Here is a 12859-nt window from a genome sequence, read left to right on the forward strand (position 1 = left end):
TGTATGCATACATATATTGTACCGTAACACTGCATAACAAATTTTAACTACTCAAACAATTTAAGGGTATACCAGGTACCATTTAATTATGGATAAACCGAATGCTAAACGTAAAATGTATAAATATACTGATTTATGCATTTCAATCACTCATTTGCACACATATTTCTGCTTGCAGTACACATTTGTCATACAAGTAAGTGGAATTTATCATTTTAGGTTTGGTTTGGTCTGGTTTCATTTTTTTAAAAGGCATCATGTTATACGTTTTGTACTAGGGCATTAACATTTAAAAAATGGTAAATCATATCCGTATATCACGAATTTCATACCGAGCATTGCATGCGAAGCTGACGATATACGCTAAGTAAACTGAATTAGGTATGAAATAGGTCCGCAGAAATGGGTCATAAGTGAATTCAATTATTTTTTTTATTGGACTACCGTTTACGTAATGTGTTCAAACGTAAGAAAATGTGTTAGTGCAATGTTCAGTTGTAGACTGTGCCTAACTCATATCTGTCAAATAATTAACATACTTTTATATAATTGTAAAAAATTATAAGAAACAAAGAGTTGTTTTGCTCAGTTTCAAATTTAGGACCATAGTATACAGTACTTGTAAGAGGAAACTTCCCCTTCTGTGGGTATATGGGGAATGGAGATATTTTATGGTTGGATGGGGATTTTCAATAGAGAGGATGGGGAAATCAGTTTTTAAAGTATTTTTTGATATGAAAATGTATAAAATCAAATTAAAAATAACAGTTTAAATGATGACGAATTTTAAAATACAAAATTTGATTTGATAATGTAAACATTTGATTAGAAAAATACGATGGGATTCAATGGGAGATGGGGATTTTCTTTTTGATTTGGGGATTGGGACAATTGGAAATGGGGAATGGGGGTATATGGTGTAAGTGGGAAGTTTGTATCATTCAAGAGCTGTTTTCGTAGAACTATTGCTAAAGGACAATGAACAGAGTCACTGGAATGCAACAAGGGAAACCTTTTTGAAGAAATCACTTTCCGTCTCTGTAATGTTAATAGAATACTATCTTGCTTGCTTTATAAAAAGACTTATTGGAATAAGCTGCAAAACAAATATTGTATCGACTACGCATGTGGCCTGTAACGATATTAAGTATATTTGATAGTTTGAACTGATTTTTATATCTAGTGTTATGCATGTACAAACGGCCAAGTCAACACACACAAAAGTTCTGTTTCATTTGACAGGTTTGTTCTCATTACAGACTTTTTGTATTGACAAAACATACTACTTTTATACGCTTAATAATAAGAAATGTTTTGCAGTGTCGATTAATCGACAATTGTACCTTGAATAATACCGTGAATAATAATTGTACGGTACAAATTTACGACCTGTTATAAAATTGGATGAAAAGCCGATTCTTTTATTAAAGTCTAAAAAGTATTTACCAAATAAAGAAAAAAAAGGTATTGTACGTAAAGTCGTTATGATGTATAAAAAGGTAACACTGATTAAAAAAAACTGTCAACGGAACATGATGAGGAACAGTTTCAATGGAAGCTGTATTGTTGATAGATTTAGTTACCAACTTGGCTACCAAGGCAACTTTTGTAACTTATGTAACATTACCTCAATGCAAAATCAGATATCGATTTCGATTTATTTCTGTGAATGTATACATTTCAGAGAGCTTGAAGAGAGATTCAAGTTAATATTCAATTCAAGCTATGATCCAACACTGCCTCCGGGATTCAGCATCGGTGGGTATTTTAGCACAACAACAAAATGCATGAATAAAAGAAAATGTTGTAATGTACTTTCTTCTGAATGGTTGCCATAATTTTGCTGTTGCGACATTGTGCGTAATTTTCATTTCGAGGCAGTCATTATTTATATACTAGTCTTCCCCATAAGTCACACATCGAGTTTATTTTCGACTTCTGCTATATCATATATCATCAAACTTTCACCCCCCCCCCCCAAAAAAAAAAAAAAAAAAAAATCGAAAAATACAAACGTGCTTTAACATTCAAAGAGTAATCAAGGATACCAATGATATAGCGGTAATCAAAAGAATGTAATCCAGGGACAAAGACCAGACATGAAAAACAGACATACACAACAAAGAACATAAAGTAACATAAAATCATACATACAAAGTAACAAAAGCAAATGAACAACTCGGGATCCACTGAAAACTGGGAGCATGGACCAGGTGCACCGGTAGGGTAATCGTCCTCTGCTTTTCTAGAAACACGCACAAACACGCGCCGAGTTGCTCATAAAAAGTCAAGTCCGGGATAGACAAACAAGGAAAGGAAAACTATGACCCGTTGCATAAATCAGTTTTCATGGTGCAGATGGATACACAACGATCCACGAGCATAATACTTCTGTAGTAATGCCTTAAACCTTGTAGGAACATAATCCCGTTCCAGAAGCATATTTGTTAGAGTTCTAGCGCGATACAAAAAAGTCTGCGTAGTTTCGGCAAGCTCTGGCATAACGTATGAGTTGTGATATAAAAACTACATACGCAGGTGCTGAATGGATGTTGCACGGATGAAAGGAAAGTTGACAATTCTGAATGAAAAGTCATCACGTTTTGTCGTAAAGTTTGGTCAATAGTTTTCCCTTACCATCGATTTCTAAGTGTAAGTCAAGATATGAGGCTGACCTCACAGTCTCTGTAGTATCCTTTATCTCAAGTTCAAACATTCACGACCAGAATCCTTAATAATCAAACAGATGTTGTAACGCATGTAGGACATTATTTGAACAAATTTAATGACTCGTGTATCTTGTTGTTAACATTAACATAAAGCAGTAGTAAAAAATGTTAATAGTGTTTATTATTTAACTCCCTAGTTTCTACGTTTTGAACACCACAATAGTTGTCTGTTGTATACACTATTTAAGACAAACATTTAATAATAAATATTTCGAAATTATACAAAATGGGGTAATCTATCGAATAATTTCCATTAAATGAGTTTCGTTTTGTTTTGTTTGTATATACGACCAAAATATATACTCTTTACTCTTAAAATGAAACAGCTGTGATGGTGATGATATTTGACGAAGCTAACGATTATGGATATGTATGGTGTTCTCAGTACAATAGATCGTCACATGAAATAAACATTGAAACGTTAATGATACTATAATTTATTGATAATTGTAAGTAAATAAAATGACCAATCATGCTCGAAATATTAATAAATTTATACATGACGCGAGCACGTGTGGACCCAGTGAAAAAAATCCACAAAAAAGTCTTGTGTTTTGTCTACACATTTTTGCTATTTATTGCCCATACAATATTGCAAATGTATATGTGATATGTATGCGATATAAGTACAAATATTGCGAATTCATTTCCATCAGTTCTGTATTTGTTCATTATCTACGGCTTTTTACATACACACTTAGTTCTAACCTTTCATTGTTTAGTTGTTATAGTATCGTATTGACTAAAATGTACGTTTTTTAATGTATTGTCTTGATTTTCTGTCGAATTAATTTGAACGTTAAACACCAATATTGTTACAGCTTTATTGAGCTGGTAATCTATACTTTGTGAAACAATACATTATTTACGGTTGTTACCGAGTTCAAGTTTCTTACTATCTATTTACATTAGAGCTGTTGAAAGAGAAGACTCTTAATTAATTTTGCACTGAAGCCTGGTATTCCGGCATTACATCGAAAAAGTTTCAACCCACACTATAAACAATTAGCAACTGTATCGGTATTACTCTTGAACACGCACTAAACCTTTGTATAAACATGTCATTGCTTCCATGGTTCAATTTATATTAGCAGTAATAGTGATAGTTGCATGTTCTATTGTAAAGAAAGATATACACTACTTGTGATACGGATTAGACAAATAATAACTAGCGAAATGCCTCCTTTCCAACATTTTTTCTTTCTAGTAAAGTACCGTTTTATAGCTTGTTTTAGATGCAATTTAATTGTTTTTGTTTGGATCATAAAAAGGATTGTTCACCAATCACCAAATAGAGATAAAGCAAAACGTACCATCACGGAGAATTTGATTACCGACTCTACGTCTACATAAAATATGTATGATGGTGAAATTCATTATTTTAAAGACTTGACCCTTACACAAACGTTAATTGTTATGTTATATATTTCATATTAGTAAAAGTGATTTGTCGAATGTTCCCCGTAAAATACATTTCGATAATTTCATAATATTTCTCTAGGATTTTCTTCTGCCAATTTTTCACAACACGAACATCAATCCTGCGGTCTCAGAATTTAAATGGTTGAGAAATTTATTATGGAGGAAATAAATAGAACAATACCTAGATTGGATAAATATTTGTTGACCGTGAATACATAAAATATTATTATTCGTGCCCAGATCGCTTGAACAAGTTCCCTGTACCCATTAAATCTAGGCATACTTAAGCATCGTGATCATATTTTAGTTACTCACTATTCCAATTAATCATCATATCTTTATTGCCTTCAAATTATTATCATCTGTATAACAAAACACTTCTGTCTTAAAATAAAGGTAATTAGCAAATACATTAACCTTCGATATCAACATCATCTCCGGTATACATACACCCTAGACAAATTTAAATCACTTCTAGCCAGTCACACTCTATCATAATATGAACGTAAAGATTGATTCGAAAACGTCACACAAATAAGTAGGTGAATTATAAACTACTATTATTTTATTATTATAAGGTACTCGCCTTTCAGGCTCGTGATTTATTTTTAACTCATTAAAAGCATCCCATCGCATCTATTGTTTGTAATATACTCTTTGCCATGTTTACATATTGGTTTATTTTACCCTCATGGGATACACCCGGGAATATGCCCTAGCAATCATTTTTAAGATGTTTTGCTAACCAAACAAAATCTTTGACAACACATCAACGTAATTTATTAAACAAAGTCTGTAAATGTTTTAGACATTTTTATTGATTATTTCATTTTTGTGATATTTCTAGAATTAACATTTTCAAGAATATTTGGTAAGGTATTATTTTATTGACAATGACTTTATTGGCAATGAATTACATGAGAACAGTTCTGAATGGTGTGGCATAATTATATTGTTTTATTTGTTTTTATTCTATCAGATTAATTGATATTCAACTCTCAAACCCTGAAGTAGTTTATTTTGTGTATACCTCTTAATGTTAGATTTAAGTTAGTTTAGTTCATTATTTTCATTCGTTAATACTTCATCATATGTAATTGTTTCTTTCAGGTCAGCCCTTAACTGTGTCGGTTCAGCTCTTCATTCTCAGCATAGATTCTATCAGTGATTCGTCTAATGTGAGTAAATAAACATAAAACAATATATAGGTGTGTTTGTTCAAGGCTTCCTTATTCTTCCAAGGACAAAACACATTTTGCAGAAGTAGGTTAATATACATATTGCAAATTGTATTTAAGTATATATTTCATGATTTTCGTTGTTAGTAGCAATGTAATTACATGCACAAAATTGCAACCTAAAGCTTTTTAAACACGTCTTATTTAATTAATAATTAATTCATTATTCTTGTAAATACCAAACACAATGTCGCATCGTATGATAAAGTACACGTAAATGAAATTTCAAATGTCAGTAAACTTGATTATTTCCCTTATTCTTTTCACCAACACGTCAATGATTCACTGCCATCTTTTAAATATAATTAGTAAATTTGGTGAATATCGTCAAATTCCTGTCTTTCAAAACTACGAACCAAAACATTAATGTTTTATAGGACTTTTCGATGAGTTTCTTTTTGAGACAAAGATGGAAGGATCCAAGATTATCGTATACTCCCGTTCCGGGAATGACAGCATTTCAACTGAACCACAAGTCTATCAATGGCGTGTGGGTACCTGATATATTTCTTCTCAATGAAAAAGAGGCCGACATTCATCGAGTTGTGGTGCCAAATAAACTGATGCATATAAAACCTGATGGCTCAATATTGTACAGCATTAGGTACAATATTCTTACTTCAAAGTTTACTAATATGATTATTGTTTTAATACCTTATCGAATCAGGAAATATGAATATTTTTTATTCTATAAATACAGTAACTGAAAAACAATTGTTCTTCATTGTAATCAGAGGAACCAAGATTCAAACATGAATTAAAAGAATACAATCTAAAGATGGCGACTAGACAGGGAAAATAGACTCACATAAGACACAACGACGAACATGACATTACAGAAATAACAAGCTAAGTACATAGAAACAAAGGTAGTTGAACAACCCGAAATTTTGGAACATTGACTAGGTTCACCCGTAGAGTAAGCATCATCTGCTTTTTCAGAAACACCGATCGAGTTCATCATTAAATGCCACATGAGGGGTAGACAAAAGGGGAAAGGAAAACTATGGCACAAATCGGTTATTATGATGATAAATACATCATAATGATTAACGAGTTCGTGATTTTGGAAGTAATGATTCTAATATTGTAGCTGTCATTGTTCTAGAAACCTAATTAAACGAAGTCTAGCATATAACAAAAAGCTGCATAGTTTTAGCACGCACTAGTACTACGTGAAATATGATATTCTATATTCGCCTCTGGAAAAAGTGGACACATTTGTCACCGAAGTCGACCTTAAATTTATTTTTTTGAATCAAATAATATGTGCTGACCTGAAGGAAATGGAAATGATCACCGTATAAATTTGACAGATCGATGACTGATCAAAAAACTGATCGGTGATCGATGACGTATCGTAATTTTCGGATCGGTTCAGATACTGTATATGCATTCTGAATATTACATGCCAATATCTGTATCACAAACCGTTTCAACACAAGAATCCTATATCACCATGAGGCCATCGGCCGCGGGGTGGTTTACGTCGAGGGCTGACAACGCAAGTGATACAGATTTTGACATGTCATGTTCATTATATCATATATTTTAACTATACGTCAAGTGTTTTATGTGTATAATGCGAAATAAGGTATGGTAATGTCTAGGGATGTGATATCGGGTATGCGATATAGTATAAGCGATAACAATCTTGATAAGGTTTTAACAGTCTCTAGCAATACATAAACCAAAAAATATTTATTTTACTCTAAATATGTGATATAATTGGTTATTGTTATCAGCCTAAATTAAGTATTCAAAACTTCATAAGAAGTAATTGTAAAACAGACTCCAAATTATTCCAATAACTGCTATTTCAGGGTGTCTGGAAAGTTCACCTGTGATGTAGATTTAACTAAGTACCCATTAGATCAACAAATATGTCCTCTAATAATTGAAAGCTGTAAGTGGACAATAATTAATTAGAAATTTTACGGCTAAAAGCTAGAAAGATACAAAACCAGTAGAACACTTATGTGGAGCATAAACTTTTTCGGACTTATATTTCGTGGTTATAGACATGTCAAAACAATATAAGAGTAATCAAGGGAACCAAGGTTATAGCGGTAATCAAAAGAATGTAATCCAGGGACAAAGACCAGACATGGAAAACAGACATACACAACAAAGAACATAAAGTAACTAAAATCATACATACAAAGTAACAAAAGTAAATGAGCAACTCGGACTCCACTAAAAACCGGGAGCATGGACCAGGTGCACCGGTAGGGTAAGCGTCCTCTGCTTTTCGAGAAACACCCGTCGAGTTGCTCATAAAAAGTCAAGTCCGGGGTAGACAAACGAGGGAAGGAAAACTATGACCCGTTGAATAAATCAGTGTTCATGGTGCTGATGGATACACCATAACGATCCACGAGTTCATGATAACGACCATAAAATTTCTGTAGTGATGACTTCAATCTTGTAGCAGACTTGTTAGAGTTCTAGCGCGATACAAAAAGTCTGCGTAGTTTCGGCAAGCTCTGGCATAACGTATGAGTTGTGATATGAACATAAGCAGGAGCCGACGGTAATCTAAACAGTTGTTCTATATAGTTATATGAAACACTGTTCGGAAAAGTTTATAAATAATAATTTTTGGACATGAAATGACGCTCATGTTTAGTGCTATTCACACGTATGTTATGGCTGTTTATTTCCCTTGAAAAAACCCAAACAGCCCCTTTTTAACATATGTTTGAACGTCAATATTTTTGCGGGTCAGTTGTGCATTTTCTGTTAATTTATGAAGTCATGTTAATGTAAGGTTTTTGGAGTATCGAAAATTAAAGATTGGCAATTTCTCGCGGTTTGAAAGTGAGCAAAGTCGCCTTGTTGGGTTATACCCCCTCCCCTCTCTCTCTCTCTCTCTCTCTCTCTCTCTCTCTCTCTCTCTCTCTCTCTCTCTCTCTCTCTCTGTGTGTGTGTGTGTGTGTGTGTGTGTCAGTATTCAGAATAATAATTAAATGTCGAGTGCTGCTTTATATGTTTTATGGCTGTGTCCTTTCTAATGTATGGACACATTACATTTTATTAGTTTTAGATCTAAACAAACATATTACATAAAGCTTGATATAATCTTTTTACATTTATCCACACATTATAATCAATATAAAGACTTTAACATTGAACTATCAATATTAGAATCAAACAGAAATGCGTGAAACATTGTTGACTTGGTAGCATATGTTTAACCATGTTGATATAAACCCTATATTTTCGCTTAAAAACACTTGAACAAAATATTCATAACAGATTATATTTGTCCGATATATTTCACCTTCTGTTCTAGAATGCTAACCAAATCTGACACAGTTCTTATTGTTTATTGATAGATGGCTATACGACTGAGATCATCAGATTGGTTTGGCATGAAGAGGCAGTAGAGAAAAGAGAAGATATAATTTTGTCTGATTTCGATTTCGGGGATGTTATCTTGTTCAAATGCGATAAAACGTATTTCGGTCGTAAGTTTGTATCAACAGTAAAACAAAACGTATTTTAAAAAATGCCTGTGTGTATGAATTATTATATAAATTACTAAACATCACGAATTCTGCAAGGTATTCGATATAAATTCTGTCCCAAAGCCAAATAATATATACCGTAAAACCAGTTAAAACTTTAGGAACAATCCGGTTATCATACATATTTTTAATTTCTTAGAAATATATACACTTCATTTATTAAAGTAATTAGCAATCATTTCATACAATCAACATATTTTATAATGAGCAAGTCATGAATCCTAAGCGTGCATGATATTGTGTAAATTACATGTTCAACATTCCAATCGCTATGAATCTGTCATGATATGTCACATGGGGCTGCGATTTAAAATAAATGCGGAGAGCCAGTTTTCACAATTGAACTTCTTTCCGTTTTCAGTTAACTTTTCCTGTGTGCAGATGAATATTAAACTAAATCGCCGTTACGGATACTATATTCTACAGACCTACATTCCATCTTGTCTAATCGTCATCTTGTCGTGGGTCTCGTTTTGGATCAGTATCGATGCAACACCGGCTAGAATTTCTCTCGGTCTATTAACTGTTCTAACGATGACCACACAGAGTACAAGTTTACCACAGATGTACTATTTCAAGGCAATTGATATATGGATGGTGACGTGTCTTTGCTTCGTATTCGCCGCTTTGATAGAGTTTGCATACGTGAATGTTTTAGCTAGAGTGCAACAGAGGAGGCGTGAGTCAACTAGAAATGGTGCAGTTGATGATATAAGAACACAATCCTCTCCACAGAGACGTATGGTATGGTATTTTCCAAAGATTGTAATTGATCGTTTTTGTAACAAAGACGAAGTTGGCTGTTCAAGGATAACTATGCACTTTATATAAAATGAAACCTGACTAATTTGAACACCGGACTCTACCACTTGTTCGGTTTAGACATATGTTTTGTTTACCAAGGTTATAAATATACCTTAACTGATATAAATGGACGTTAAAAAGTGTCATGTTTAAACAGGTATTGGGATTATTCTGAGTTCGGTTTATGCAGGTTTCACTTTGTATATGTAAGGCAAATATCCGATTAAAGACAAAAATACATTCTGACTACTTTGGTAACACTTTTTCATAATATGAGCTGCCATTACAGCTGTAATAATACTAAAAACAAATCTTGGAAACTCCATTTTATTAATGTTTTTTCGTCAGGCTGGCCATTTATGTCGTTATTTAAAACAACGCGACATAAATGGGCAGCCCGTGGTAAAACAATGATAAAATGGATTTTCCGCAATTTGTATCGATTCCAATACGAGTAGTTTCTTCCTATCCTTGAATAGACACAACCTATGTGTTGCACGAAATGTTGGCCATGTGTTTATTACTTCTTTTACGATGTCTGTCGTTTTATGAGCTTTGAACTATGTCTTATCAAATTAAGAACAAGTGTTGGTTGCAAGATAAAAAAAGATACCTCCAACTGGTCAGTATGATTTCTTTTTTTTTTGTACAACGAAAAATGATATACATGCTCGTAGACCAAATGTGTTGCTTCTTTGTTGTAAGTGACCAAAATGTCCATCACAATGCACTAGAGATGAAAGTAAAAACTAGAAAATGAAGGCCTTATTACTTCCTTTCAAAACACAATTTCCATTGAATTTCTTTGCAGTGTTGTAGAAATTTGAAGGTTATAGACATGCAGAGTTGGCCATTTTTATATTTTTATAAAGACCGTGAACTATTATTGTTACGTGCATCAAACATAGCTTGTACAATTTTTAGAAATAAATTGTACATTTTTTTTCAGAAGCCAACATCAGGGTTTTGTTTCAAGAATATGGGAAATCGAGAGAAAGCTCGTAATGTTGATAGAATATCAAGAGTTGTCTTTCCTACCGTGTTTACTTTATTTAATTTGATATATTGGATTGTTTACTTTCATGTTGTGAAGACCTGTACAGTTCATAAGGATGCATATAAAGAGTGTTCATGACAGGAACATCACGCTTGTTGACATTCCTTTTACTTTAGTTTATAAATATGTATTCAACTGAAAAGATAGAATCATTTTTTGTTGTTGAATGTACAGATCTAAAGTGAATAAGATTCATTCAAATGTTGGTGAAAAATGAAAAAGCATTTATATTTAATATTGTGTATTTTATGTTCCTGATCTCAGTACAATTATTACTAAAATCATCTGTAAAGATAGCTTCAGTTTAAATTAGATGAAAACTGCTACGGAATGAAGAGAAATAGCTTCAGTTTTATCATACAGAATTGTGTTATTGTAACGTTTCGTGTAGATCAGCTCAGTGTATATCGCTTTTATTTAATTTCCATTTAGTTTCAACGGAAGAAGATCTGTACAAGGTGACAACAAAATTGTATTATATGAGCTATTGAAAGCTATTTATATAAATGTGCCATCAAATAGTTAGGATACAATGTCATTATGACATACAAAAGAGTAATTTTCAATTATCTATGTTCCCCGTTGAATATATCACAAAGTGCGTTTAATACGTTTTTAGTTTCTCACATTCATTATAATACAATATATATTGTCTTCTGCTTTCATCGATATAAATGTTTAAAGCCCCAACACCTGTTGGAGGCGTTTAATAACGAAATGTTGTTAATCACTTGTTCAAATATTTATCAGTTTAAATTCTGCAAAAATCAAACAAAAATGAAAACTCTTCCTACAATCGACACGATGGATTCCATTAGAAATTAAAATGTATTGTTATACCGATTTTTTGTCATACAATTATGGCACATTAATGTAAATCTCTTTTATAATGAATGTTTGTCTTACGTTTACGCTTTTTATGTTCTTTACTGATTGTGCCTTATACATTACGCCAATAAAATTACATTACATACTTTTGCAAGTACAATGACATTAATTGTAAACTTAAACGTTTTACCCTATTATTGCCTAACAATCATAAGAAATTCATAATATATACAAATGATCCACGAAGAGCATAACGATTCAAATTGAAGTATATGTTTGTCACAAGGTCACAAGTAATTTGGACAAATACGTTAAAAAATAGTTTATTTAATCCACTATAATGACCCATTTTAGTCTTTACATGTAGTCATGTGATCATGACCGACATGCTTCGCTCAACCGATCCTAATCTTACACATATTTCAGTATTATAAATAACCCAAGGTCAATCGTTATAGTGCATCTTTTGTACTTACTTGAAAAACATCAACAGCTCTGGAGTGTTGTTAAGATATCGGAAACAAATGTTTCCAAAAATATGTATATGTATATGTATGCATCCACATGAAATAATTACAAATAGCCTTTAAGTAACAGTCGTCATAAAATCAAACAGTCGGTGATTCAGACATGACAAAATCCACTCTTGGTTCTCATTCAGCAACAATTACATGTACAAATCACATAAACAGTCATAGTTTGCTACTCGTTTGTTGCACTTTAAAGTTGAGCAATATATAGATTGTGCATGAAATTTGCATTTTGCAAGAGTTATCGTTTCTTTGATTTAGTTGATTTTAGTTGGAAATGAATGTACATTATTATCAGAAATACAGATATTAACACAGACTATTGTTACATATATTGTAATATATGTAACCTCAAAAACACCTCCACCATAGGAAGTGTCTGAATTTTATATGGATTTGTACTTAAGTCCGAAACCACCTTTTAATTGGATCTTTACCGGTTGATATGGTTTTATGAGGTTTATGTAAATTGCCATTATTGGTTATTAAAATATCTATACATTCGAGATAGTTAAAAACCTTTGTTTTAATTATGGAGAGTGTAAAAATCTTGTAATCTATAAAAACTGAGGAGAATCTATATATCAATAAAGGAAATGGGAAATTGAAGACGTATTTCTTTCTCTCATTCTATTATTTTTCCCGATTTTCTCCGTCGAGTACCCCATCCACAACCCTTTCGGAAGTAAATATCAAATATCGCAAATATCAACATATCATT

The 12859-nt window shown here is 32.5% G+C and overlaps 1 protein-coding gene across 5 annotated transcripts in view; it reads left to right on the forward strand.

The window, feature by feature from the left end:
• LOC148604229 (glycine receptor subunit alphaZ1-like) overlaps positions 1–12743 on the forward strand; it is a 19368-nt gene extending 6625 nt beyond the window's left edge. For 3 of the 5 annotated variants that reach the window (XM_088547801.1, XM_088547803.1, XM_088547802.1), the window contains 8 exons: positions 179–196; positions 1685–1758; positions 5262–5329; positions 5767–5993; positions 7213–7295; positions 8728–8859; positions 9281–9663; positions 10673–12743. In XM_088547801.1, coding sequence (XP_088403927.1) covers positions 179–196; positions 1685–1758; positions 5262–5329; positions 5767–5993; positions 7213–7295; positions 8728–8859; positions 9281–9663; positions 10673–10858 — 1171 coding nt within the window. In that variant the 3' untranslated portion in view covers positions 10859–12743. The remainder of the gene's footprint in view (positions 1–178; positions 197–1684; positions 1759–5261; positions 5330–5766; positions 5994–7212; positions 7296–8727; positions 8860–9280; positions 9664–10672) is intronic. The other 2 variants (XM_088547804.1, XM_088547805.1) reach the window with 2 other exon arrangements.
• The last annotated feature ends 116 nt before the right edge of the window (positions 12744–12859 follow it).

The sequence above is a fragment of the Perna viridis genome, chromosome 10, assembly GCF_037379345.1.
Source record: "Perna viridis isolate PV_CMFRI_1.1 ecotype Kerala chromosome 10, ASM3737934v1, whole genome shotgun sequence".
Lineage (NCBI taxonomy): Eukaryota > Metazoa > Mollusca > Bivalvia > Mytilida > Mytilidae > Perna > Perna viridis.